The sequence below is a fragment of the Candoia aspera genome, chromosome 11, assembly GCF_035149785.1.
Source record: "Candoia aspera isolate rCanAsp1 chromosome 11, rCanAsp1.hap2, whole genome shotgun sequence".
NCBI lineage: Eukaryota > Metazoa > Chordata > Lepidosauria > Squamata > Boidae > Candoia > Candoia aspera.
The window spans coordinates 659,276-683,286 of NC_086163.1; the positions used below are offsets into that span (position 1 = coordinate 659,276).

The window sequence follows — 24,011 nt, forward strand, 5'->3', positions numbered from 1 at the left end:
TGTTTCACTGTGCTGAGCTTTCCTGTATTCATGCTTCTTATGTTCCAAGCTCCTACTGTAATTCTCTCTCTGCAGTTTTGGATTTTCTTTTCCTGTATGGCAACATCAGCAACTAGACGTCCCGAAGGCTTTAAGGTAGCCACGTCATAAACACCATTAGTGCTCCGAAAGATCCTCAGCTCTTCCTCAGTAGCATGTTGGGTGCCGTCCGACCTGAGGGGCACCTGGCACTATATCATTAGTTGTTTATTATTTTCTACCATGCGGTCTCCTTGGTAAAAATGCAGGCGTGGTTTACCATCGCCTTCTCCCCCACAGTAGCAACTGATGGCTTTGCCATTGTCACTAAAGTGTTCCTCTGCCTCTGGCATCTTCCTATAGCACTGCCACCCAGTACAGGTGCCTGCTGGCTTTGGCTGGGCAGCTGGGACGGCCTTCACGCCTCGGGTGACCCTGCTGGGAGTATATACCCTTGGCACAGGCTCCTGACCTTCTTCGCTCATCCTCCCCCAGGAACACCTCCTTGCCACAGTGAGGCAGCACAGCAGGACTTGGGGATGAGGGACCACAGAGAAGCTGGATACAAATCTAAACACCATATTTTATTACACTCTTCACTGCTTCTTTTTCCAAGACTGTATCTCATTGTTTGAGAAAGACTGACTGTCATGCCCCACAACAGTGACCAAAAAAACCAAAGTCTCACAAAGTCTCATTAGCCAGGTTTATTGCAGAGAAAAACAGTTTAAGAATCTTGGGGAAAAGACGTGTGTAGCTTCACATTTGTCTGTTTTTGTTCTCTGTACTTTACAGTAACAAAGAAAGACAGTGCTTTGCATACCTTTCTGAATCTCAAGGATCTGAAGCTTTTTAACATCTTTCCCAAATTTTGAATGGTCACCATTGTCAGAACCCACAATCAAAGGGTTGTTAGATCCGTTGATGGTGCTCTTGGCCATTGAAGCAACAAATCCCAGGCTCCGGATGGCGGGTGGGGGGAGTTGCTGAGAGCGAGAGGAAACCCAAGGTCGTGCCAGCCGGCCAGGAGTGGAATGCTGGACGGTTAAGGGAAAAGGGGGGGAGTGTGGAGGAGGTTTGACGTGCCCGTGTGTCTTTTGTCAGGTAGCTGTGTGAGAACTTTTTTAGTCGTGGCTTTTTGCTTAACATCTGTACACATCATCAATAAATCTGAAATCTGCATTTCATCTGGATGCATGAGTCAGAATTTTGTTGGGTCAACTGTGTCAGAACTTTACAACCATATCAAGTATCCTTCCTCTTTTTCAAGCCAGATTTGCAACATGCAACCTAAAGGAGGCCTATTTTCATTAAGCTAAAAAGAAGCACCATGGCTGGTTCCTTTTATTTCCAATATATTGGGTGCTACCTTTTGGATTCACAACAGGTCCCAGGGTATTCAACAGGTGTATAGGAATGGGAATTGCTGCTGCCCACCATTTTATAATCTTCTCAGGGTCTTATCAGAGATACTTCCAAGAGGAGATGGAAAGCTCACTTCAAGAACCTAACGGTCACTGGATGGACTTAGTGAGAAGTTCAGTTACATATAAATATGTTAGAACCCTTCCAGTAACGAAGGCCTGTTTCACTTTTGAGATGGTGTTTTTCATGTTATTCAAGTAATATCAGACTGTATCACAGCACTTTTATGTAACAAAGAGAGAGGGTGTCAGTCACCCTTCCAGTGGCACCGTTGACTTCCCTCTGATGCAAGAAGTTGTAGCCCCTTCTTATACCCTCCCATCTTAAATTTGGTGACTTTTCCCCCTGCCCTCTCCTGGCTTTATAGAATCCCATTGTGCTTCTCATACTTAGTGGTAGTTGGTTATTGACTGGTCCTGTATTTATGCCCTGGGAACCTCTAGCTCCCAGGGTGTCTCTCCACCTGCTTCATCTTAGCTTAGCTCTGTAGTTTCAATGCAATCACCATCAATTTATCTACTGGTGGTTCACATTCCTGACAGAAGAAATGTCTTAACAGATGGACTCAGCTGTACAAAAGCTGTGAGTCACTGTGAAACATGGTTTCCTGGGTGTCTCTGAGGTATTCAAAGGAATCCAGGGGAATCTTTGGCAGACACCCAGAACCACTGGTGTACACTTGGGGATGCCTCCTGTGAGGCTTGCTGATGAACTTGGTAGAACTGACCCTTCTTACCTGCTGTGGCGTAAGGACAAGGCCACAACCTAATTCTATCTTTACATCAAAAAAGTAGTCAACTTAGTCATGCTACCTATTTTTAAAATTTAATCTACAGCCTACAATTGCAAACTACCTCCTATAGTTTGGAGGTTAAAAGACGTATAACCTTTTCCCTTGATGGCCCCACCCCCATCTTTTTAACTTACTCAGAGGCTCCCAGTTTGCCATTATGGATGTCACTGATGGATGTTTCTTTCAGCATTTTACCCACTGGCTGTTGACACTATTAAGGTGCCTGTGCGTTGGCATGCCTATTGCTACTGTCATTGGTCAGGTCAGTGACCACAATTCCTGCATTCACCATTTGCTCGAACCTGCAAGGCTGCCGTATGGTCAACTCTGCATTTATAAAACTGCATCATCTGGGTGTCTGAGCCAGAGCAGATGTCAGTTTGGCTTTGGCATTTCCCATAATAGTGCCCTCTCAAGTCTGTTCTCATCCCTCAGATGTCCCAGCCTCTCTGCTACCAGTACCCTTCTCTTGCTAGCGACGCAGTGGCACAGTGACAGACTGGAGACTGAGGAAATTCAGTGCAAACCAGCGCTCAAGCAGGCGGCCTGTTGAATGGCTCAGCCAGAAAACATTTTTTTATGCAGACACAAACCCATAATTATGCCTGCCTTCCTTTCAGCTCTGTGGAGTTTCAGAAATGTGCTCTGCCCCGGTGGGCATCTGATGATGAGGGGAATGATGGGAGTGTTTCAGTGCAAAGCAAGCAAAACTGCAGGCATGACATGGGCCATGGAAAGTCCTTAGCCATTTATCTCACAGTCACTCTTAATATGGGCTTATTTCTTTTCAGCGTGCCTAATTTGAAGCTAGATGAGCCGGGCCCAGTTGTGGCCGTGAAAGGGAAGAGTCTCCTGCCATACTGCCATTTTGAGCTGGAAGACTCTGATTACATTACTGCAAACAGGCGCAACTCAGACTTGCGAGGACTGAGAGGGATGAATCTGGACCCCCAAACTAAAGTGATTGAATTCACCTCTGTAGGAGTCCATGTCAGGAACACCAGGTGAGCGTCAAACCAGCAGGTACAGCGAACCCCTGAACATGCTCTAATCCACAGTCAGAGCATCTTTTGGTGGCTAGTGGGGTCGCGTCAGGTTCTGGCTCTCCTCCAACCCAGAGAGCATGAGAATAAAAGTGGTAAATGCTAAATGGCTATGCTGTTAGTAAGAGGGATGGCTTACTCACAGATTACGTTTTTTATGGTTTCACTAGTTTTTATTGCTTTTAATGTTTTCAGTGGTTTTTGTTGTATGATTTTGGTTAATTTTTTTGTGCGTGTGTGAGTGTATTAACTTTGTGAGCTACCCAGAATCACGTATGTGAGATGGGCCGCGAAAGAAAGAAAGAAAGAAAGAAAGAAAGAAAAGAAAGAAAGAAAGAAAGAAAGAAAGAAAGAAAGAAAGAAAGAAAGAAAAAGGCAGTGTATGAAGTCATGGATGAATGTGATGGAAGCAAGAATGGTTTGCAAGGATAGAGAGGAGGTAAGAAAAATGGAGATTTTAGGTAGATTTCCTTTCCTTTCCTTTTTCTTATCTTATACCGGTAATTCCTCAGCTTATTGTTTCTTACTCCTTTTCTGTAGTAGGAATAATGTTGCTTCCCCCAAAAGGGAATAGTGTGATAGCTGTGTATATATGTAACTCAGTAACCAGGTTCAATATATTGTGCCAGTCCAGCTGAAATGTGAATGAAGCACAAGCCTCAGCCAACAGAACTGAATCTGCTGAATGGTGAATGGTAGTTTTTAAACTCTTTCCACTATGTTAAGATTCATTTTAAATACCATTAAATGCCAGGTGATAAAGAGCCAGTTTGGTGTCGTGGTGAAGGCACCAGGCTAGAAACTGGGAGACTATGAGATCTAGTCCAGCCTTGGGCATGAAGCCAGCTGGGCATCCTTGGGCCAGTCACACACTCTCACTCCAGGAAGGAGGCAATGGCAAACCGCTTCTGAAAAACCTTGCCAAGAGAACTGCAGGGACTTGTCCAGGCACTCTCTGAGAATCAGTCACGACTGAACGGATTTTAAAAAAATCATTTTAAATACCATTAAATGCCAGATGGTACAATTGATGATAAAGAAACATCTGGTTAAGTTCTTAGATTGGATTTTTATGATTCTACTTCTTTCTGTGGCAGGAGTTTTGCCATCCTGAACCCCACCAATGCCACCTACTCCTTCCACTGGACCTGTGAGCAGCAGGAAGAGAGGAGGGAGCCCCCGGCCTTCATCTGTTTCACAGAGCAGGGGCTGCTCCGGCCAGAGAAGAAGATGGAGGTGCATGCGCAGGAGAGGGACTTGGGGTCGGGGTCCCTGGTGCTCTCTGGGTGCTGCTGCTGCACGGGAACATGGCCGCTCTGAGCATCTCCACATGAGGACTTTGTGCCAGCTTGAAAGGAATGCCAGGCTGCTGCGCTCTGTGATGCTGGCAGCGATTCGTTTCTGGTTCAGCCGCGGTGCAGGGTCCTGATTCTTTTCCCCCACTAATATGGCTCTGCTTCTCCATCAGGGAGGGGCTGAAATACTCCACTCTTGTCGTTTCTCCTTTTCTGATAGTTTGGAGGTTTTCAGCTTGAAAAACCCTTCGTTGTTTTTCACATGCCAGTGAAAAACTCACCTAAGCATTCGACATACTGTAATATTTTAAATTATTATTTAACATTTAAACATCCAACTGTTACATGCTGTTTTGGAATTTTTGCATACTTGTAAAGCCTTTTGAATTAAAATTCTAACTGCGGGATCCAAATGATTCCATTGTTCTGCATATTTTACATAATGCCACTAGCAAGAATTACACGATGCCGGAACATTATGTCTGTCCTTTCATCTCTAGATCATATTTGAGTTCATTCCCAAGCATCTGGATGTTACAGAATCCTTTTGGACCTTCACGATTTCTGAGCACAACATCACTGTCCCATTCCTCCTGGTTGGTCACACCACAGACCCGGCTGTGTCTTTGGAGAGAGCCCACCTGAACTTCCGCTCACTTTTGATTGGTAAGGACAGCACAGGAGGCCGCCGGCCCCTGATTTGGGCGAGATGCCAGCCTCGGGTCTCCCTGGTGTTCTGGCTTCTCATCCGAGCCGCTCTTTCAGCGACCGCATTGTTGTAAACGGCACTGCACATGCGGCAGTCTTTCATCAGGCATGTAAAAATAATCCTTCCAGTTTGATTCTGACCCCATCATTCAATGAGTCATTCATTCATTGATTTAAAGCAGGATAAGCCCTCACCGGGAAAGTAAAACTTTTAGCTAATGCAGTTCAACTGACTTTTAAACTTAAGCTGCTTCAAGTCCGCAAAAAGAAGAGCACAAACGCACAACTGCCTAAAAGCATTAAGTGCAGGGCACACACAGGAGAAGCCACACTTGTACTTTCACCTCTTCTCCTTTCTTTAATTGGTGAAAAGTTGCAAGTCTTTGTGGCCGAGGTGCTCTGTTTCCTGAGGTTGCTCTCTAAAATGGCTAAATGTATTCTGTTATACATATCCTCAGAAACAGCTACCTTTAATTTTTTGCCATCTTATTTGTCTTATGTTTGGGACAAAACTGGAGCAATGTTCATTGTTTACGGTGTTTCACGATGTAATGTTTTGTTGTTTATTCATTCAGTCGCTTCCGACTCTTCGTGAGTTCACGGACCAGTCCATGCCAGAGCTTCCTGTCAGTCGTCGCCACCCCCAGCTCCCCCAGGGACGAGTCCGTCACCTCTAGAATATCATCCATCCATCTTGCCCTTGGTCGGCCCCTCTTCCTTTTGCCTTCCACTCTCCCTAGCATCAGCATCTTCTCCAGGGTGTCCTGTCTTCTCATTATGTGGCCAAGGTACTTCAGTTTTGCCTTTAATATCGTTCCCTCAAGTGAGCAGTCTGGCTTTATTTCCTGGAGGATGGACTGGTTTGATCTTCTTGCAGTCCAAGGCACTCTCAGAATTTTTCTCCAACACCACAGTTCCAAAGCATCTATCTTCGCTCAGCCTTCCTTATCGTCCAGCTCTCGCAGCCATATGTTACTGCTGGGAATACCATTGCTTTAACTATGCGGGCCTTTGTTGTCAGTGTGATGTCTCTGCTCTTAACTATTTTATCTAGATTTGTCATTGCTCTTCTCCCAAGGATTAAGCGTCTTCTGATTTCCTGACTGCAGTCAGCATCTGCAGTAATCTTTGCACCTAGAACTACAAAGTCTGTCACTGCCTCTACGTTTTCTCCCTCTATTTGCCAGTTATCAATCAAGCTGGTTGCCATAATCTTGGTTTTTTTGAGGTTTAGCTGCAAGCTAGCTTTTGCACTTTCTTCTTTCACCTTCATCATAAGGCTCCTCAGTTCCTCTTCGCTTTCAGCCATCAAAGTGGTATCATCTGCATATCTGAGATTGTTAATGTTTCTTCCAGCGATTTTAACTCCAGCCTTGGATTCCTCAAGCCCAGCTTGTCGCATGATGTGTTCTGTGTACAAGTTGAATAGGTAGGGTGAGAGTATACAGCCCTGCCGTACTCCTTTCCCAATCTTAAACCAGTCTGTTGTTCTGTGGTCTGTTCTTACTATTGCTACTTGGTCGTTATACAGATTCCTCAGGAGGCAGACAAGATGACTTGGTATCCCCATACCGCTAAGAACTTGCCACAGTTTGTTATGGTCCACACAGTCAAAGGCTTTAGAATAGTCAATAAAACAGAAATAGATGTTTTTCTGAAACTCCCTGGCTTTTTCCACTATCCATTGGATATTGGCAATTTGGTCCCTAGTTCCTCTGCCTTTTCTAAACCCAGCTTGTACATCTGGCAATTCTCGCTCCATGAATTGCTGAAGTCTGCCTTGCAGGATCTTGAGCATTACCTTACTGGCATGTGAAATGAGTGCCACTGTTCGATAGTTTGAGCATTCTTTAGTGTTTCCCTTTTTTGGTATAGGGATATAAGTTGATTTTTTCCAATCTGATGGCCATTCTTGTGTTTTCCAAATTTGCTGGCATATAGCATGCATTACCTTGACCGCATCATCTTGCAAAATTTTGAACAGTTCAGCTGGGATGCCATCGTCTCTTGCTGCCTTGTTATTAGCAATGCTTCTTAAGGCCCATTCAACCTCACTCTTCAGGATGTCTGGCTCTAGCTCACAGACCACACCGGCAAAGCTATCCCCGATATTGTTATCCTTCCTATACAGGTCTTCCGTATATTCTTGCCACCTTTTCTTGATCTCTTCTTCTTCTGTTAGGTCCTTGCCATCTTTGTTTTTGATCATGCCCATTTTTGCCTGGAATTTACCTCCGATGTTTCTAATTTTCTGGAAGAGGTCTCTTGTCCTTCCTATTCTATTGTCTTCTTCCACTTCCGTGCATTGCTTGTTTAAAAATAATTCCTTATCTCTTCTGGCTAGCCTCTGGAATTTTGCATTTAATTGGGCATATCACCCCCTATCACTGTTGCCTTTTGCTTTCCTTCTTTCTTGGGCTACTTCTAGTGTCTCAGCAGACAGCCACTTTGCATTCTTGGTTTTCTCTTTCTTTGGGATGTATTTTGTTGCCGCCTCCTGGACAATGTTGCGAACTTCTGTCCAGAGTTCTTCCGGGACCCTATCTATTAAGTCCAGTCCTTTAAATCTATTCTTCACCTCCACTGCAGATTCCTTAGGAATATTAGTGAGCTCATATCTAGCTGATCTGTGGGTCTTCCCTAATCTCTTGAGTCTGATCCTAAATTGTGCAATAAGAAGTTTGTGATCTCAACTACAGTCAGCTCCAGGTCTTGTTTTTACCGACTGTATAGATGTCCACCACCTTTGGCTGCAAAGGATGTAGTCAATCTGATTTCGGTGTTGTCCATCTGGGGAAGTCCACGTATAAAGCCGTCTCTTAGGTTGTTGGAAGAGAGTGTTTGTTATGCAGAGTGAGTTGTCTTGGCAAAATTCTATCAGCCTATGTCCTGCTTCGTTTTGTTCTCCCAGGCCATGCTTACCTGTAATTCCAGGTGTCATTTGACTGCCCACCTTAGCATTCCAGTCTCCCGTGATGAAAATAGCATCTCTTTTAGGTGTGTTGTCCAGTAGGTGCTGCAGATCCTCACAGAACTGCTCTACTTCAGCTTCTTCAGCATCTGTGGTTGGGTCATATATTTGGATCACTGTGATGTTAGATGGTTTGCCCTGAATTCGAATTGAGATCATTCTATCATTTTTTGGATTGTATCCAAGCACTGCTTTAGCCACTTTACTATTAATTATGAAGGCTACTCCATTTCTTCTGTGGTCCTCTTGTCCACAGTAGTAGATCTGGTGGTCATTTGATGTGAAGTGGCCCATTCCAGTCCATTTCAGTTCACTGACGCCCAGAATGTCTATCTTTAATCTTGACATGTCACCAATAACCACATCCAATTTGCCCTGGCTCATAGATCTTACATTCCAGGTTCCAATGGTGTGTTGATCCTTAGAACATCGGATTCGCCGTTCACCACCAGCACCGTCGGCCGCTAGCCATCCTTTCGGCTTTGAGCTAGCTGCGTCATCATGTCTGGGACTAGTTGAACTCATCCTCTGTTCCTCCCCAGTAGCATTTTGACCATCTTCCGACCTGGGGGTCTCATCTTCCGATGGTATACCGACATATCTCTGGTTGTACCGATCCATTGAGTTTTCACAGCAGGAATACTGGGGTGGGTTGCCATTACCTTCCCCAGGGATCGCATTTAGTCTGACCTCTCTGTCATGACCTTCCCGTCTTGGGTGGCCCTTCATGGTTTAGCTCATGGCATCATTGAGGTGCTCAAGCTCCAGCACCACGACAAGGTAACGATCCTTTGCTGAAGTGAAGTAATGTAAGTTTCATTAATTAATTTAAAGCAGTCTTCCTTGACCAGCGTCTTGTCCTTTTATCTTTCTCCAAGCTGTGGAGGTTTGGACAGTCATAAGCCAGGTTCTGCCATGGGTATCGGCTGGCTAGAGCCAGTTGAGAGGAGGAAGTGGGCAAGCCTTGACGTGAATCCCTTGCTGTGCTTGCTTCTTTGCTGGACTCAGGCAGACCCAGTGCAAAAAGAATGCTTAACCACTGACTGGTCCATTGCTTACTATGGAGTATGTTCAAAAATAATTTGAAAATCGTTTACTTGGGCAATCTTTCCATAGGCTGAGTGGTATGCAGTGCTCGCCATTACACATTGCTATACCAACAATTGTAGTTCCAGGGCAAAAGGGCTTGTTCCAAATTCCTGTTGTTTCATAGGGCTAGATACAGAGGCGTTGTTATTCCACTGGAATAAGGAACACTTGAAACGGTTCAGTTTTTGTTCTGGCAGAGCATGGGGTTCTTGAAGGGTCCTGAGAGTGGGGCTGCTTTGTTTTCCATTTTGTGCACATCCCCACTGGTATTGGTAGCCTGGTCTACTGTCATGCGCTGCCTGCCTCTGAATAATGCTCAGACACTGGTTCGATGGATCAGGCTCTGGTTTATTCACAGTGCAGTTACAGCGTCGGAAGAAAAAAGCTGTGAGTGACAGGAGCGCGCCGGTGCGGGGTTTAAATACCCCGCGCCGGTCAGCGCCCCCTCACTCGCGGTCACGTCACCCCCCTTTGTCCAATACGTTGCCCTGCCGGTGGGTGAGGGGTTGTGAGGCCCCGCTGGCGTTCCAGGATCGCCCATCATCGGGTTTTCTATTCATCCGGTGATTGCTGTCAGCTGGGCGATCTCCGTTGTATTGGCGCTGATGGCTTGGGTGTGCTCCGTGATCCGTTTAGTTATTGTTTGTTGGCCGTTAGTCGTTGTGAGTTGATGGCTACTTATCTTGAGCCCCTTCTCCTATTTCCTTGCTATTGTCATGTGTGCCATTGCGCTGATGACTTCAGCTCAACGGCACTCATGACATACTGCCCCCTGTCCGAATAGTGCTCCCCCCCGGTTTTCTGGTTTTTTTTTTTTTTTTTTTTTCGAAATTCCCACCGGAGTAGTTGTCGCCCCTCCCTTTGCTCCTCCCTCTACCACGTGCCTTCCCAGGGTGTGTCCATAGTGCGCATGCCCGGGTCACGTCCTGGCGTGCGCATGCTCCAGCCACACCCTGTTTGTTTGGCTCAGTTCGGCGAGGAGAGAGGCGTGGCTGGTCGGGTGCTTATCAGCTCCAGGTAGGACCCTTCTTTTTTTTATTTAAAGTGCGTCGCCTTTGTTATAGCTCCTGGGCGTTGCCCCCAGGTTGCCCTGTTGACTTGCTTGCCACTCCCCCGCGGCCGGGGGGCGGGGGGAGGGTGCTGGCGAACGCTTGTCACTGCCTCGTGGGCCCGGGGCGGGGGGAGTGAGTCCCGGGGGGGGGAGGTCCACCCAAGTCGCGGGCTTGGGGGGGCCCTTTCCCTTGGGGCACGGGAGGCGGGGGGGTCTGCGGGGGGGGGGGTTTGCAGGGGACGGCTTGCTGACCTTGGTTGTGGCTTGTCGGGGTATGCCCGGTGAAATGCTCTGGTCAGGTCAGGCGCGTTAACGTTGTGCGCCGCCACCCATTCCGGGTGGGGGAAGTGTTTCCACCTGACCAGATAGTGTAGAGTTCCTCGTTGCTTGCGGGAGTCGAGTATGTCCCTTATCTCGAAGTGGTGTTGCCCGTCGATCATCACCGCTGAGGGCTGTGGCGTGCTTGGGTGCCATCGGGAGGTGGTTGCTGGTTTCAGGAGGCTGGTGTGGAACACCGGGTGGAGTCTCCATAGGTTGTGTGGCAGGTCCAAGCGTATTGCTACCGGGTTCACTATTTGGGTGACTCGGAACGGCCCGATGTACTTAGGCCCCAGTTTTTTCGAGGGTTGGGGTGGCTTTAGGAACTTGGTGGATAGGTAGGCCATATCCCCCGCTTGGAACGTCGGTTGTTGGCGCCAGTGCTTGTCGGCCTGCTCTTTGTAGGCTGCCTGTGCATCCTTCAGCGCCGCCGTGATTATTGGCCACGATTCCGCGATCTTCCGTCCCCAGTCGCTAGCGTCCACCTGGGGTTCCGGGGGTTGAGGTAGCTCCGGTATGGGGACGAAGTCGCGCCCCGAGACTACTTCGAACGGAGTTTTCCCCGTGCTCGTGTGGACGGCGTTGTTGTATGCGACTTCGGCGAACGGGAGCAGTTCAGCCCAGTCGTCTTGGTGATAGTTAGTATATGAGCGTATGAATTGCTCTAAGGTGGCATTAAGAACCTCTGTGGCTCCATCCGTCTGGGGGTGCCAGGCAGTGGATAGGGCCTGTTGGGTCCCCGTCAGCTTTAGGAAGGCCCGCCAGAATTTGGAGGTGAACTGTGTGCCCCTGTCGGTCACCACACGTGTGGGACATCCGTGTAGCCTGTACACGTGGATGAGGAAGAGTTTGGCTAGCTGTTGTGCGGATGGGACCGACGTGCAGGGGATGAAGTGGGCCTGCTTTGAGAAGTAGTCCTTCACCACCCAAATGGCCGTTTTCTTCTGGCTGGGTGGGAGGTCCACTATAAAATCCATAGAAATTTCCTCCCATGGGCGGGAGGGTTCTGCCACCCGTTGTAATAGCCCCGCGGGTTTGCCTGGTGCCCGTTTGGCCCTAGCGCACGTGGGGCAGGACGCTACGTATGCTTTTACGTCTCGCCTGAGCGCGGGCCACCAGAATTGACGCCGTGTTAGGTGTAGGGTCTTGAGGAACCCAAAGTGTCCCGCTTGTTTGGCGTCGTGTGACCTATGCAAGATCGCCTGGCGTTGCGAGTCCGGGACATATATTCTGCCTTCCCCCCATGCCAGGTCCTGTGCCATCGTTACCTTGTCGGGGTTTGCCAGGAACCAGGGGTCGGTTTTGAGGGCGGCGGCGAGGTCCGTGCGCATTCCCCCTGGTAGTTGCGGTTGGCTTCTTCTGGTCGCAGGTTGTCCCGCCGTCGGCTGCGCCGTAGAGTCGAGCTGCCTCCGAGCGCCGCTTCGGGTGGTCACGGCCATCCCCAGTTGCGAGGCGGATAGGACCGTCCCAATGGTGTCTGGGGCGGGCTCTTCGTCTTGGGGCAGTCGGGAGAGGGCGTCGGCCAGGAAGTTCTTTTTGTCCGGCATGAACTTCAGCTGGAAATTAAAGCGGCTGAAGAATTGGGCCCATCGGACCTGTTTTGGGCTAAGGCGTCTGGGCGTTCGTAGGGCCTCGAGGTTCCGGTGGTCGGTCCAGACCTCGAATGGTTGGGTGGCTCCCTCGAGTAGGTGTCGCCATGTCTCTAGCGCCGATTTTACCGTGAAGGCTTCTTTCTCCCAGACGTGCCATCGCCTTTCTGTCTCGGAGAACTTCCTTGACAGGTAGGCGCATGGTTTCAGGAGTCCCGTGGGGTCCTTTTGGAGCAGGATGGCCCCCAGGGAGAAGTCTGAGGCGTCGGCTTGGACCACGAACGGCCGTTCTGGGTCCGGGTGCGCGAGGATTGGCTCCGTGGTGAACAGCGCTTTCAGCTTGTTGAATGCGGTCTGGCACGCGGGAGTCCAATTCAACACTGTGCCCGGGTTCTTGGCGCGTCGGGTGTCCCCCACCCCTTTGGTTTTGAGGAGGTCCATTAGGGGGAGGGCTATCTCTGCGAACCCCCGGGCGAAGGACCTGTAAAAATTCGCGAATCCGAGGAAGCTCTGGAGTTGGCGTCTGTTGCGGGGGCGCTCCCAGTTTAGCACCGCCTCGACTTTTGCGGGGTCCATTTCTATGCCGTCCCCGGAGATTCAGTACCCCAGGTAGTCTAGGCGCGCTTTGTGAAACTCGCACTTTGTAGGCTTGGCATAGAGCTGCGCCCCTCTGAGCTTGTCGAGGACTTGCCTGACTAGGGTCACATGTTCCTCGTGCGTTTTTGTGTAAATAAGGACGTCGTCGATGTAGACCAGGACCCCTTTGAACAGATGTTCATGCAGTACCTCATTGATGAGCTGCATGAACACCCCAGGGGCCCCCGCGAGTCCGAAGGGCAGCACTTTGTACTGGAAGGCGCCTAGGGGGCAGTTGAACGCAGTCTTCCATTCGTCCCCCTCCCTGATTTGGAAAAGACTTTGCCCGTGGACAGGTGGGCGAGCATGTCCTTCACCAGGGGTAAGGGGTATTTGTTGGACAGGGAAGCCGCGTTTAGGCCCCGGTAGTCGGTGCAGAGCCGTAGGGTGCCGTCTTTCTTCTCCCGGAATAAGACGGGGGCTCCGACCGGTGAGCATGCTGGCTCTATGAATCCCCTCTCTAGGTTTTTATCGATGAACTCCCGGAGGGTTGCCATCTCCTTCGGGGTCATCGAGTAGATCTTTGGTCTAGGTAAGGGGACGTCGGGCAGCAGGTCGATCCGGCAATCCGTCTTGCGGTGGGGGGGTAGTTGGTCAGCTTCCGCCTCTCCGAAGACCTCGGAGAAGTCGGCGTATTGTTCCGGTAGGTCTGCTGTGGTAGCGGCGTTGTCCTGTGTAGTCGCCTCCGCTCGTCCTACAGTGGGGTTGGTTCTGCCCGCTGGAACTGGTGCCCGATACTCGCCGTCGCCGAATGTGAAGGTGCGGGTCTCCCAGTTGATGCGCGGGTTGTTTGTCGCGAGCCATGGCATCCCCAGGACTGCAATGGGCCGTCCGATGTGAGTGACGACGAACAATGTGCGTTCGGTGTGAGTGCCCATTTGCAGGGTGACCGGCTTGGTTTGCAGCGTGGCTGGTTTCCCTCCCGCTGTAGAGCCGTCCAGCTGGTGGAATGCCAACGGCGTGGGGAGGGGGAAGCAGCGGAGGTCGAGTTTGGCGACTAGGTCGGGGTGGATGAGGTTTTTTGAGCACCCCGAGTCCACTAGTGCCGTGGCCGTGGTGGCTCCGTTGCCGGCAGAGAGTTTGATTGCCGCCATTATTACGGGGCTTTCGTCGTTCCATCGAGGTGGTCCGCGCTGCTGTCCCACCGCCTGCCTCGCAACGCGTTTCAGGGCAGGCGGGGAGCTTTTCCCGCCGGCTGGTTGGGGTCTACGTTATCCTCTTCCCCCCAGTAGGCGTCCCAGCCTTCCTCTGGTGTCGCTGTGGCCACGGTCATTCGGCAGTGAGGGGGCGGCCCCAGGTTGGGTGGTTTGGGGCTAATTTTCGGGGTGGGTTTAGGCGCACTGGTCGGCGGTCGGTTGGCGAAGCAATCCACCGTCTTGTGCCCTAATTTGCCACACTTCCCGCAGGGCTCCCGCTTGAATTTCTTTTTTGGGTATATGGGGCTGGCCATCCCCACGTGTGGTGCGGGTACCTTTTTGCCGGCATAGTTTGTGTCTTCCGTGGTTGTCATGAGGAAGGTGCGGTGCGCGTGTTCGGCTTTCCCCGCGAGGTGGATCCACCCGTGTAGCGTTTCTGGGTCGTCGCGGTAGAGGGCCCATTGGAGAACGTCGCGATTGAGCCCCCTTTTGAACATTTCCAGCAGGGTGGTCTCGGACCAGTCGCTGACCTTCCCCGCGAGGGCTTTGAACTCCAGGGCGTAGTCTGGGACCGTGCGTGTGCCCTGTTTAAGTCTTTGGAGTGCGCTTTTCGCCCTTACTTTGGCTAGGGGGTCTTCGAAGTAGTTTTTCATCTCATTGATGAAGGCAGGGAAGGTGGCGAGGGCGGGGGAGCTGGACTCGTACAGTTGGACGTACCAGTCCGCCGCCCTGTCTTGTAGTTTGATCGCCACGGCGGCGATCTTGTTGGCTTCGGAGTCGTAGGAGTGTCCGTGCCTCCCCATGAACTCCCTGGCGTTCGTTACGAAGAACGAGAGTTTCATGGGGTTCCCATCGAAGAAGATGGGGAAGTCCTTTGGGGCCCGGGCGTTTTGCGCGGCCCTGCCTCTCGCTTCCCGGCCTGTGGTGTCGTCCGCCTGTGCCGTCTGCTGACCCTCCGCTGGCCCGTGGGGGTTCGGTGCTTCGCTCGGGGTGTGGGCCTGTGCGGGGACGTCGTTGGGTGGCCCGGGGGGCATAAGCGACTGGAGCATGGTCCGGAGTTCCGTCAGTTGGGCCCGCATGGCCGCGAGTTCAGCTCGTGCCTCCTCGTCCACGGCCCGCGCCGCCGCTGGGGCCGGTTCCGTCGGTGCGTCGGCGGGGGTGGGTTGCCGGCGGGGTTCATCCTCCCTCTGCCGCTGGTCCGCTTCCTCCGCCGTCTGCTGGGTGTCTCCATCGTCCTCCTCCGTGTTGACCGCCGTTGGGCTGTCGCTCCACGCCCGTTGCTGGGGTGCGATGTGGGGCGCGGGGTCCTCCGCTGGTTTCGGAAGGCATGTTGCTCCCTCCCGCGGTCGGGTTGCCTCCGTCGCCATCTCCCTTTGGGGTTGGAGCTGAGGCTCGGGTCGGGTGGGGTGGGCGTCCATGGCTCCGGGAGTCCGCGGTGCCTCTGGCCTTGGTCGGTCCTCCTCTGTCTCTTGCCGTGCGGCTCGCCCTCCTTGCCCGCGTCGCTCCGGCTTCATCTTGCTGGTCTTCTCGCCGTCTATTCTTCCCGCGGCTCGTTGTCCGGTGGGGCTCGGCGAGGCTGAGTTTATGACTCTCAGCTTTATGTCATGCGCTGCCTGCCTCTGAATAATGCTCAGACACTGGTTCGATGGATCAGGCTCTGGTTTATTCACAGCGCAGTTACAGCGTCCCGATGATGGGCGATCCTGGACTTCAGCTCAACGGCACTCATGACATCTACCCTGTAGGGCTGAGACTCGTGCTGGTACGTTGGTACCTGCTTGAGTTGATTTTTCTTTCAGAAGAGATGGGACGTGATTTGAATGTGGAGAACATTAATACTGTCTTTTGCCATGGTTGGGCCACTGTGAATCATTGGCACTCTGAATCTCTGGGAGGATGGAGACTATTAGAATAGTCCCCCGAAAGCACCTAATGAATCCACTTGGTTTCCAAAGGGCTTTCAGAGAGTTACCCAACAATTTCTCCCAAGTCTTAGCATTCCTTACAGATTTGGGCTACTCTGATATTCAGTTTTTGTTATATTCCCCATTTTTTAAATTTGCCCTTTTGTTTCTCAGTTTATCAGAGAGCTCTTTAGACAACCTCAGCCATTCCGTCAGGGATCTCCTATTTTTCTCCTTGGTACATTTGTGCTTGTGTTTGTGCTACCTTCGATTAGCTCAGGAGAGCTCTTAAAACTGTTTTGTTTCAGCGCACCTCCAGGCCCTTATAGAATAATAACAAAATTATAAGTATGTCAAGGGCTGTTCTTTAGATTATCTTAATTGTCGAGATACTCTGTTCTGGTTTGCTCGGGCACAGTGTCCAGAGCCTGTCTATGGATATTATTTAACAAAGAGCTAATTATAAATTAGCTTAGGTACATTTAATGCGTATTTGAGAAACAAGGCCTGGGGTTGGTCTTCCCATCAGAGTCCATCCTGAAGGCACCTCTCCTCTACCTCTGACCACCACCACTCCATCCAGGCCACCTCCCTCTCGCCAGAAGCAGCAGTCCACTCACCTGGATCATACCATAACTGGTCCCCAAACAGGGTTCTTCCCTCCCCATTTGGCTAAGGCTGGAGAGAACTGGCAATTCATTCTAAATTGCAAAATGCAGAGAAAAAAAGAGTCCCAGAGAGAAAGAATAATGCTCTTACCCACCCCTGGGATGCGGAGGGCCTCCGCCTTATTGGGCTTCTGGCAGACTGTAATGGCCTGGCGCTTCCCCCAGCCCTGGGCCAGGATAGAAGGGAGCCCAGCAGATGTGAACGCAGAGTTCATGGGGTTCGTTTTTGTTTTATGGAATACTGTTGTGAGCCACCTGGGACTAATGTAGGTAAGATTGGTGGCCATGTAAGTTTCATTAATTAATTAAAAGCTGATTAAACAGAAAATGTTTTCATAAATTTTTGTCTCTGGATTCAAAGGAAAATTTTATAGAACAGGAGACGGGTTTCTAAACTGGCAAATTAAAACAGCGTCGCAGTTGGGACACCAAGTTTGTTTGGGATGCAGAGAAAGAGGAACCCAAAGGCAAACCCCTTCCTGCTTCCATGAGTCCACCTCAAGGTGCTACTCAGAAGTGGAGGCAGCAGATGAGATGGGGCCTGGCCAAAGCAGAAGAAATTGTGACAACCGTTTCCCGTGATTGAGAAATTATACTTCTGCTGGTGAATCTTAAAAGCGCCTTTGCTTTTTCTTGCAGCCACATTGCATGGCTCTATTCAGTCTGCAGTCAATTACTGTCTGAGATTTGTTTCACAAGCCTTTGCCAAGTCAGGCCAAATTTTATCTGTAGTGAACAGAAACCAAATTGTAAGTGCCTTTCTCTTTCCCAGGACATGAAGCTTGCGAGAGCATTGATATTCTCAATGAGGAGAATGAGCCCTACAGTTTTTCCTTCCAAGACTGTTCCCGTTTTTCAGAGGGACGAATCAGCTGCCTGAACCTGCAGCCCATGGAAGGTGTGATCCCACCTCATTCCAGGTAAAGGGGAGGGAGAATCCAGATGCCGGATACCATGAGTGGCTCTCTCAGGATGAGACCTGCTTTCTCTGCTTGATAGAGCTTCAGTGGATCTTAATATTACATTTGGATGGCTCACAGTGTGTGTATGTGTGTTTGTGTGTGTGTGTAAATAACATGATTTAGGAGAATGATTGTGGGTGGCCTCAGATGTATTCTTACTGCTGTTTTTATTTCTGTTTTGGTTATTCCTTGGTCTGTTTTAACCTGATGTAGCCTCCCAGAGTTGCAGTTTGCAAGTTGGGTGGCCATAAAAACCAATTAACTGAAAGTAAAATAATAGAAGTATTTCTGTTAAAAAAACTCATGAGATTTTGCTGAGTCCTTCCTGTTTTCTTTTTAAGGGTATTCAGATGTTACTATTGCGCGCTTTGTTAAGTCAAATGTTTGTTCTTGAATTTCTTGAATTCTGATTTTGTACAGAGGAAAAGAGAGATCCTGCTATCTGCTATTAACAATAGATGTGCATAGTTCTCTCTTTTTTCTGGAAGGTGCTCAGGAACCAGGGACCAGCATCTTACAAAATTTGGCATTTATTTATTTGTTCGTTCGTTTGTTCATTTGTTCAATTTATATGGCTGCCTATCTCACCCTATCTGAGTGGCTAGCAATAATTAAAACAGCATAAAAACACTGAAGAATAAAGGAGCAACAGCATGTGCATAATCCGCAGCTGAGGTAAAAAAAACACAGATCAGCACAGCCATTGCAGTGGCTCAGGCATACACCAGATCCCCAGGCCTGGAGGTCCACCCAACCCAACCCAACCCAGCAAGTGTGTTTTCTCACTAGACTTCCAGTTAACATCTACTTCATGCCAACCCTGGAAGGGGAAGTAAATTTTAACCTGATCTGTGATGTCAAGAAGAAAAGCCAGCCACTCTGCTTGAATGTCAAAGCAACTGGCCATACCATGAATGTGTCTGTGAAGTGTGAAGAAAGCAATGGTGTGGTAACTGAGCTAGACCCTGACCAGCTGAAGCGGATCCACTTTCATGAGGTGAGAGAGCCAAGAGCATAGTAGCGCTAGCTTGCATGTAGTAGTGCTGGCTTGGTGCTCTAAAACCTTCCCCTGACTACCAGCCCTTTTTCAGTGCACTAGCTTCAGTTGCATCCCTCTCAGCACCTTCAGTTCTGTGATAGAAAAGGACTATCTACCAATTTACCCCAGCCCAGAGAATCTCTTTCTTCCCCTACCCCTGTGGACTGGAAGCTTATAATTCAATGATTTGATAGCCACCAGTCATGACCATCCCTATTCACCAGCCCAAATGATAGTCCAGAGTCCATTCAGAGTTGTCTTCTTCTCCCTCTTCAAGCATCAGACCAGGCTCTGAACTCTTCAAGGGCAGGGCTAAAAGTCTGCTGGGCTTTTTTTTTTTTGTTTCAGGAGTCCTCAACATTTTGGGGGCGAGTAGCAGATTTGGAATATTGCGAAGATATTGTTTTCCCTTTACATTATGACTGTAGACAGGCTTGTTTGCTAATGAAATGGCTGCCACAGAGGCTATAACAGGTGCATCTACCAGCAGAGAACTTCACGCTCTCTCAAGCCCATCTTAACAGAACAGCCAGTTGATCTTCATCCTTTTTCCAGATCAGCGAGCCACTTCCACCAAAAGTACATGGCCATAACTGCCCATCATTGTTATTTTCTAAGAAAAAGTTTACTTTCTAAGAAAATCTGGGGCCTGAAAAGACTTTTGGTAATATAGCAATACCAGAGGCTGGCACTTAATTTTGCAGAATGTCGGCTTCTCTATAAGTCCTCGTGTAGGTATGTGATGACATCGTGAACCTGGTGGATGCTGGAGAAAGGTGTGGTGGCAGCCTTCCTCCTTACCTAATGGAGATCTGGAGATTTGATTTTCTTGTATGATTGTTTCTGCTGTGATCTGTCACCTTTCATAAATTCAACTCTAGACTTGGTCTGGAGTCTAATTGCATCCTGGTGGTCAGATTATTTCCTTTCCCCCCACACTGCTGAGATTACTGGGGAAGGTGGAAAGGGAGTTTTTCTTAAGGTAAATCTGCATCCCTGTTTATTGGGTGGGGAGGGAGGGGGCTCTGCGGGCCTCTGGAAGCATGGCAGTTTCACAGTAACATCACTGGAGGGGGAAGGCGGAAATGTTTGGTTCTTTTTTTGCTTTTGCGGGGATTAATTTAATGCAAATAAAAGTGTGTGAATCTGAGCAGAAGTTCAACTGAATAATTTTAGTCCATGCTCCCCCCTCCCGGTACTGAAACATTAGCAGGCTGCTGCTGAAGTTTAGAGATGCCGCCTTGAGGGGTTCTGGGACGGAGCAAGGGAGCTGTGCAGAGCCTGCATACTCCAGGCTGTTGCCGAGGGGCCAAAGGGGGAAGCATCCTGAGTGAGACTGGAAGCTCGGTTGATCGTCTCCTGGCTGCAAATTTGGGACTCCTTAAGAAAGGCCCCTTGGGCTGACGAGGAGAGGAGGTGGCAGAAGGGCCTGGAAGCAGAGCTGGGGCTGTCAGGAGGTCCTTCGGGAAGCATCTGCGCCTGCAGAGCGAGTCCCCGCGGAGTGGCGGGGGGGGGGGCTCAGAGGCGGTGGAGCATCCCTCCCCTCCCCTCCGGACAGAGACCTGCCTCCGCTTCTGCCTGAGGAGCTGCCCTACCGTTCCATCCACGGGACCCCTAAACTCCCCTTTGGGGCAATTCTCGGGACGTGGAGCTTCTCTTCCTCTCGCACCGGGGGCTTCTGGTCGGGGGTTGCTGCGCAAAGCAGTCTGGCCCAGGCGCCTGTTTGCCAGAGGCCCGCCTGCCTGCCTCAGAAGGCCTTGAGGAGAGAGTTGACAGGTTTGACTTTGGTGGGAGAGGAGGAAGCCCTTAACTGCCCTCTCTCCGCTCTGGACAGATGCAAGTGAATGATTACGCAGAGTGTAATTTCTCCATTCTCAACACTGGCAAATTCAACTTCACCTTTTCCTGGGAGTTCTGCAATGCCAAAAAGTTCCAGCAGTATTTTGCCATCTCCCCAGAGAACGGTGCCGTGGAAGCCGGGGAGCGGGTGGAGGCCACGCTGTCCTTCCACCCCCTGAAGGCATTGGCCTTGAAGGACACTGAACTCAGACTGCAGGTAGGAGCAAGGTCTGCGCGCTTCTGGTTCACTGTTTCTCTGGGAGGGTTTCAGCTGCACAAGAACCATTGGAAAGCTCTGAATGCCTCGCCTCAGCATCGGGCAGGTGCCTCACCCAAGGAGGCAGAAGCACTCTTAGCCAGGAGGAATGCTGGTCAGAGTGGGAGGACAGAAATTTATGCTCCTAGATCCAGCCTGGCTGCTGGGTGACCAGAAATGACCGTGGCCTGGAGTGCTTTTGGCCAGTGAAAACCTATTTCTGGAGAAACTGTATATAGCCATTGTCCCTATCCTGGCCTACTCAGAAGATAGCCCCACTGGGCTGTAATGGGACTTACTCCCAGCTAAGTACACCTGCTTTTTTTATGTATTCCTATTCTGCAGTTATTGCATTCAGGGTGAACTTACAGCAGATACAACGTAACAGTTAAATTATTTACAAAAGGATAATATTATTTTCCAAAAATTAATATGCTTTATATGCTTAGCTATATTTATTGATACGTTGTGTCCTCCTATAATTCAGGGATACCAAGAAGAGGCCCTGGGAGAAAAAAGTGGTGCATAAAATAGTAATGCTGCATCTGACTGTAACGACAGCATTAAACAAATTAGCTTTTGCGGGTATCAGAGTTAGTCTCTTGTAGCAAAACAGACTTTAGTGGCCACCAGCAAGCCTTGCAGCAGGTCCACGTCTCCTCTGAGAACTTAGCTGCCCACAGACAGTTGCTCATTCTCCAGATGCCCACAAGGTCCCACTGTTTGGTTGGACATTTTCTGCACAAAAGAATAAAAACCACACATCTGACAAAACTACCATCACTCCAGACACCTCAGGCCCAGGACACTTGGGCATCCAAGGGCGGCTGTCCCTTAACTAAGAAGTGAAGAGGACCAGCAATTCACAATTGGAACAGCAGATCTAAAATGTATTTGAAGGCTTAAGTCTTATCCATCGTGGTGTACACAGAGACCGAGGTTTCGCATTACATTACAGATGTCAATTGGCTTGCAAATGTAAGAATATCTGATCGCTCTTAATAGAATACTTACCACTGCCTGCACCTTTTATGTTTGGTTTTGCTAGCCTCACCATGTACAGTAATAAAAGTGTCATGTTGTTAAATGTCTCAACATGTTTTGTTATAAATAAAACATGTTGAATTCATTGATGTAGCCTAGTGCAAAATCACCCACCAGCAATGGAGGTATTAATAAATTAAGAAGTCAGCATAACAGTGATGGTAAAGGTGGTACAACTCTAAGAAGACTGCAGCACCTTCTGCTCTGGTCTGCTCAGGCTGTGTCTTCCTTATTTCACAGATAAGCCACGGCCCCATGTTTACGTGTCTGCTGCAAGGCTCCGTGTTGGCTCCCAGCATCCATTTCTCTCCCCTCAAAGTGGATTTTGGCAACTGCTTCATCTACCAAGCTGGGATGCCCATTTCCAGGAGGACCTTGGTGGTCACCAACAAAGATGGCAAGAAGGCCAGGTGAGCTGCAGCCAGAGAGAACTGCCTGGGATGCCCCTTCCATCCCAAGGGAGCCCTCTGGAGGTTTTCCTGGAGCAGCTGAGCGGTGCTGATGGGGAACAGCCCTTCACCTTTGCATTCAGCCCCCTTCCCAGAGCCAGATGCCCCAGAAACAGTTTCCCAGGGGCTGGCGTTAGCAGAGCGGCTGCTGTAGCTGCTACCGCCGCTAAGGCCTCAACCCCAGTGGCTGACTAGCCTCCTTGCTGCCTGGCTTGTGGGTGTTTGGCGTTTCTCCTACAAGGCCTCCAGGTGAGGACGGATGCGCCCTGCTTCGGCTGCACCTGCAAAGCAGCAGGGTCGGGGGGGGGGGGAGCCACCTGTACAAAAGTGCTGCCTTCTGCTCTCTCTGTTGTATCCCCATCCTGCCACTTGTGGTCTGCCATCTGGGAACATCTGGAAACTGAGGTGTCCAGGGGTGGTATCTCTGAGGAAGGATCAGAGCCATCCTTGGTCCTTCTGGGCTGGTTGTTTCTGCTGGAGACCTTCCGTATGAAATATAAGGCCACCTTGACTCTGAGGAATGAACCCTCAGAATGACTCCTCTGATAAGCAGGAAGAACCTAAGCAGACTTCTCTGACCTGTCTTGCTGATCTCCAGCCCTCCAGAAAGATGGATCTGGCTCCTTAGCGCAGCAGCCCTTTGGCGGGGACCAGGCTTCCAGCAGACATCTCTTCCTTGCTTCTGGTTAGGATGGCCCTGACCTTGCTGGCCTCTCTTCCCTGCTGGAAGTTGGGAAGGCCTGGCTGTGTGCCCAGGCCCAGAGTCCCGAGTATATGAAGGGCCCCATGTCCTGGCTATATTGACACCGACAGATTATAATATCTCTTGGCTGCTATTTGTATTTAATTTCTTTTTTTGTATTGTGTTTTAACTGTGTTAATTGTTTTTATGATTGAGTCACTGGTTTGAGAAGGGAGGCTGTACAAATTGAATAGATAAACAAACAAACAAGCAGCCAGTCTGCCCTCTAGGTTCAGCATTGCTCTCCTTGTCCTGGATTTCAAGACCCTTGCTGTGCCCTGATGGCAATTTTGCAGTCTGCCTCACTCAGCACCTCCTTTCCCTTGGCTCCTCCAAACCCTCCAGGCCAGAATGCCTTCGTTTTCTGCCCCAGAATGTTGGTTCCCCAAAGGCCTGTCAAGATGGTGCACCTCATGGTAATGAGACTCCTTCACAACGTGATGCAGTGAAGAAGGTGCTGGGCTAGGCCCAGGAAGTCTGATGTTCAAGAGCCCCCCTCAGGAATGGATACTGACTGGGTGTTGTTGAACAAGTTTCTCTCTCTCAGCCCAACCTACTTCACAGGGAGGTTGTGAAGATACAACTGAGGGAGCTGCCTTGAGTTCCTGGAAGAAAGGTGGTTATAAATCTAATGAACAAACAGATCAATAAATATGGAGAACGATGGTGGGCTGACCGAGACAAAACCGATAAGGGGAGGACACATCCAGACAAGGGGATGCAGTTAGGAAAAGAGATTGGCAGAGTCAGAAAGAACAGAGGATGAGATCCCTGGAAGCCTCTTGAGGAAAGCACTGGTGGGATGAACCAGTAGTTGTTGAGTGAGGAGAATGCACATCACAGATGCACTAGAGACTCCCTTACTTCCTTCTGCTCAGTGTTCCCATGCAAACACAAGATGGATTCCAAGCTTCAGGCCCTCCTTTCTCCCGCTCAAAGCTTTGGTTTCCCAAATGGTAGCCTCAGGGTGCAAATCAGCACCCTTGCTGCACCAGCTTCAGCTCTTACACCCCCAGATCCCTGGAGGTGCCAGGAA

The 24,011-nt window shown here is 49.8% G+C and overlaps 1 protein-coding gene across 1 annotated transcript in view; it reads left to right on the forward strand.

Moving 5' to 3' along the window:
• The window catches only part of HYDIN (HYDIN axonemal central pair apparatus protein), a 287,221-nt gene that overhangs the window by 241,940 nt on the left and 21,270 nt on the right, over positions 1–24,011 (forward strand). Inside the window, exons 68-74 of the mRNA XM_063313067.1 lie at positions 3,028–3,240; positions 4,377–4,515; positions 5,075–5,240; positions 17,417–17,564; positions 18,396–18,603; positions 20,480–20,701; positions 22,025–22,194. Of these exons, the coding sequence (XP_063169137.1) occupies positions 3,028–3,240; positions 4,377–4,515; positions 5,075–5,240; positions 17,417–17,564; positions 18,396–18,603; positions 20,480–20,701; positions 22,025–22,194 (1,266 nt within the window). The remainder of the gene's footprint in view (positions 1–3,027; positions 3,241–4,376; positions 4,516–5,074; positions 5,241–17,416; positions 17,565–18,395; positions 18,604–20,479; positions 20,702–22,024; positions 22,195–24,011) is intronic.